A 4,834-nucleotide genomic window follows, 5' to 3' on the forward strand; every position below is an offset into this window, starting at 1 on the left:
GTCCAAGTTACTTCATTATACAATAATCCCCCTCCCCCAAAAAGCAATACCCTTCCTCCCCCATCAGCCCCAATCCCCTATGCCCTCTCCCTCCCTCCTCTCCCCTCCCCAAAATAAACTCCAAAACAGACCACCTTCTTGATGGTCATCCTTAGGTCCAACTGAATTGTGCAGCATCGTCGTCCTCCCTTTCTCCTTTCCCCACCCTTCTCCCTCCCTCCCTCCCCTTCCCCCTTCCCCTTCCCCTCCCCTCCCGTTCCTCATCCCGTCACCTTCCCCCTCCCATTCCCCTCCCCTTCCTCATCCTCTCCCCTTCACCTCCCATTCCCCCTCCCCTCCCTTCCCTCCCATTCACCTCCCTTCATCATCCCCTCCTCCCATTCCCCCTCCCTTCCCCCCCCCCAAGCACCATCACCCCAGCGAGAAAACAACGAAACAAAACCGATCACATCCACATATCCACATCCCCGCGTCCTCATCCACACCCAGTCTTTGCCGTCGATTGTTGATCTCGAAGCTCCGTTTTCGTGAGAGAATGGAAAAGAAGAGAGAGAGAGAGAGAGAGAAGGAGGAGGAGGAGGAGGTGAAATCCGAACCGGGACGACCTCCGAACAAAAGGAACAACAAAAGCAACAACAACAACATCGAGTGGTGTGGCTAGGCTACCCGCCCGCCCGGTGCCCGCCCGGTGCCCGCCCGGTGCCCGCCCGCCCGCCCGCGGCAAATGAGGGTTATAAACTCGGCGAACCCCGGCCGCCGCATTATCAGTGAGTGACGGTCGTTTTCACGGCTCGTCGACTCTTTGTTTGGGTTCCAGATCGCCCCTGGATGGGATCAGATACCGCACCGGGGGGCCTGGGAGCAGCCGCACCCCTTTGGAGCCACCCCTTTGGAGCCACCCCTCGGAGCCACCCCTAGGAGCCACCAGGCGCGATGGCTCGAAGTCGCAAGCGAAGGGGAGAGAAGGAAAATTCAGCGACCGCGGAAAGAGTGAGCCTGAAAACGAGGAGGTACAGAAGGCGAGAGGTACCTCGCAGACCTCGCAGAGGCCAGGAGCCAAAGAGGCTGGCTGGCTGGCTGGCTCTTCCTGTCAAGAAAAGGGCCTTTTTAACTCCTCCTTGGAGCAACTATAGGTAGCCATTCTTAGCCCTCACCTTCAGGAGAACAGGAGGAGAGAGAGAGAGAGAGAGAGAGAGAGAGAGAGAGAGAGAGAGAGAGAGAGGCTTTACACTCTCCCTTTCTTCCTCTCTCCCTCCCTCATCCACTCCTCACCCAGGGGGCATTGCCCCAAATCCCCTCGGCTCGCTTTTAAGGATTCTTCTAAAGGGATTATCTAGACTCTTGACAAAGTAGATCTTCCCGTGTCGTTCTTTTTCAGAGGCCGTGGGACAACAGCGTTGGGATGTTGTTTCTTCTTGGGCGATTGATGTTGTTTCTTCTTGGGTGAGGGATATTTCTTCTTGGGTGATTGATGATGTTTCCTCTTGGGTGTGGATGTTGTTCCTTCTCGGGTGCGGGATGTTTTCTTCTCAGGCGGGGGATGTTGTTTCACCTTTTTTGAGGTATGTTGTTTTTCCGTGGGTGATTGATGTTTCTCCTCGGGTGAGGGGTGTTGTTCTTCCTCGGGTGAGGGGTTTTGTTTCTCCTCAGGTGAGGGACGTTTCTTCATGGATGATTGATGTTGTTTCATCTTGGGTGAGGGATGTTGTTTCTCTGTGGGTAATTGATGTCGTGTCTCCTTGGGTGAGGGATGTTGTCCCTCCCCTGGTGAGGGATGTTGTTTCTCCTTGGGTGAGGGGTGCTGTTTCTCCTTGGGTGAGGGGTTTTGTTTCTCCTCAGGTGAGGGATGTTTCTTCTGAGGTGAGGGATACTGTTTATCCTTGGGTGAGGGATGTTGTTTCTCCCTGGGTGATTGATGTCGTTTCTCCTTAGGTGAGGGATGTTGTTTCCCCTTGGGTGAGCATTTATAATGTTTTTATGGTTCTTGAAATTAGGATGGAGTATCAGTAAATTCCCAGAATTCATTGATGGGGATTTATTGGTATTTTAATTATTAATATTCTTTTTGGAGTTCCTGCAACTATATTCGTTAAGGATTATAATTATTGTTTTTCTTTTTGTCCCTTATTCGTGTAATTGGAGAGAGAGAGAGAGAGAGAGAGAGAGAGAGAGAGAGAGAGAGAGAGAGAGAGAGAGAGAATGATAAAAGATATAATAGGGAAAAGAAAATAATAATAATAATAATAATAATAATAATAATAATAATAATAATAATAATAATAATAATAATAATAGTGAAATTTTTAACTTGAAACTAGATGTTTGTAATTCCATTCATTATCTATCAACAAATTTCTCACCAACACCGCACAAATACACTTGATCTTCCTACCTCTCCTAACTGCTATATATATACAGATCCTGTGTACACACCCTCTCTCTCTCTCTCTCTCTCTCTCTCTCTCTGTATACTGTATACCCCGTCACTGCGAGAATACTGTAACCAAAATAGATATATAACTAACCTCCTTATGCATCTTTTGAGCATCACTAGCAGTTTCTGTCCCTGCACTGCAAAGGTTTGCAAGTTAATTTTAGCTTGACAATGGCGTCAGTCAGAGAAGCTGCTTAGGGAAGTGATGTCTTCAGCATTTTTGTTTTTATTGTGTGTGTGGGAAGTTGCTGAGAGTGATTGTATCCACGAGGAAAATGGTGAACGTTTTATTTATGTTTCTTAAGTTTATGGGTTTGTGTATAGATATGTATGTATTTATATAATGTGTGGGAATTTATACCTTATTGTGGAAGGGACCACGCATGGTATCTCTTTCAAATTGTCCTAAATTCAAACATTATGTGGCTGCTTTATCAAAATTATTATTATTATTATTATTATTATTATTATTATTATTATTATTATTATTATTATTATTATTATTTTATTTGGTATCGTAATAAGCAAAGATAATTTCAGTACTGGTTCGTCATTTTCACACAAAAACGTAAGAATCAGTACCATTTTATTTCATCTGATTCTTACGCAAGAATCAGTACTGTTTCATCTGTTCCTTGAAGCAGGAAAAAAGCACAAGAATCGAAACCATTCCATAATATTATTACAGAAGAATCAATACCATTCCATAATATTATTAAACAAGAATCAATACCATTCTGTTTATTATCCAAGAATCAATACTTTTCACCTGTTCCTCAAACAAGAATACCATTCCATTTCTTCTGCCCCTTTACTTTTAACCCATACATTTCTGACGTGCTTTAGATCACCCAGCCAGTCAGACAGACAGACAGACAGACAGACAGACAGCCAGTCAGCGAGAAAGAGAACGAGCGAGTCAACTAAACAATAAATAAAATCTGGCGCTGTTTTTTTTAACCCTTACATTTCTGGTATGATTTACTCGACCACTCATCCAGTCAGCCAGTCATTTAGTCAGCTAGCCAGTCACGCAGTCATTTGGTCAACCAGTCAGTCAGTCAGCTAGCCAGTCAGTCAGCTAGCAAGTCACTCAGTCAACCATTCACTCAGCTTGCCAGTCACTAAGTCAGCCAGTCACTCAGTCAGTCAGCTAGCCAGTCACTCAGTCAGCCAGTCACTCTGCTTGCCAGTCACTCAGTCAACCAGTCGCTCTGCTTGCCAGTCACTCAGTCAGTCAGCTAGCCAGTCACTCAGTCAGTCAGCTAGCCAGTACTGAGTCAGCCAGTCACTCAGTCAACCAGTCAGTCAGCTAGCAAGTCACTCAGTCAGCCAATCAGTCGGTTAGCCAGTCCCTCAGTCAACCAGTCAGTCAGTTATCCAGTCACTCAGTCAACCAGTCAGTCAGTTAGCCAGTCACTCAGTCAACCAATCTGCCAGCTATCCAGTCACTCAGTCAAACAATCAATCAGTCAGCCAGTCAGTGAGTCAACCAGTCAGTCAGTTATCCAGTCACTCAGTCAACCAGTCAGTCAGTTAGCCAGTCACTGAGCCAACCAATCTGCCAGCTATCCAGTCACTCAGTCAAACAATCAATCAGTCAGCCAGTCAGTGAGTCAACCAGTCAGTCAGTTAGCCAGTCACCCAGTCAGCCAGCCAGTCAGCGAACAAGCAAGCAAGAGAGATAGAGAGAGATTTACAAAGCAAATAAAATCTGCCCACCAGCGTTTGCCCCAGTGTCTGTCGGCGTCACAAACGTGGTGTGTTTGTGTGTGCGTTTGTGTGCGTGCGTGTATGTTTGTGTGGACGATTTTTCCTCCACGTCTGCCGCCTTTTATTTGTGTATTGGACACGGAATGCACAAGGGCCCCGGGAACTGACGGCGAGAGAGGATAAATGTGAAGGGACACGGAAAGCAGAGATTAAGGACTCCGCCAGTTTTGAAGGAGGGCTGTGGTATCGCCCCCACCCCCCCTCCCCCATCTCCCTCTCCCCTCCTCCCTCCTCTCTTCCCTTCCCCCTCCCTCACATCCTTTTGGGGAAGGGGAAGGGATATCCTCAAGATATTTCCTCTCAACGGTTTAGGGATGATGCTGTCGTTGTTGGTATTTTTGGTACACGTCATAGAGTATATTTTATGGGTCATGTGATTTGGGATTATTATTATTATTATTATTATTATTATTATTATTATTATTATTATTATTATTATTATTATTCAAGGATATTTTATGGGTTATATGTTATTCTATATATATATACGAGTATATATATATATATATATATATATAATATATATATATATATATATAGTTCAAGGGATTACTTCTTCTTCTTCTTCTTCTTCTTCTTCTTCTTATTATTATTATTATTATTATTATTATTATTATTATTATTATT

At 44.9% G+C, this 4,834-nt stretch overlaps 1 protein-coding gene across 1 annotated transcript in view; it reads right to left on the minus strand.

The window, feature by feature from the left end:
• Positions 1-1,333: 1,333 nt before the first annotated feature.
• The window catches only part of LOC136829967 (spermatogenesis-associated protein 31H1-like), a 7,064-nt gene continuing 3,563 nt past the window's right edge, over positions 1,334-4,834 (minus strand). Inside the window, exon 2 of the mRNA XM_067089142.1 lies at positions 1,334-1,951. Coding sequence (XP_066945243.1) covers positions 1,334-1,951 — 618 coding nt within the window. The remainder of the gene's footprint in view (positions 1,952-4,834) is intronic.

Source organism: Macrobrachium rosenbergii, chromosome 45 (genome assembly GCF_040412425.1).
Source record: "Macrobrachium rosenbergii isolate ZJJX-2024 chromosome 45, ASM4041242v1, whole genome shotgun sequence".
Taxonomy (NCBI): domain Eukaryota; kingdom Metazoa; phylum Arthropoda; class Malacostraca; order Decapoda; family Palaemonidae; genus Macrobrachium; species Macrobrachium rosenbergii.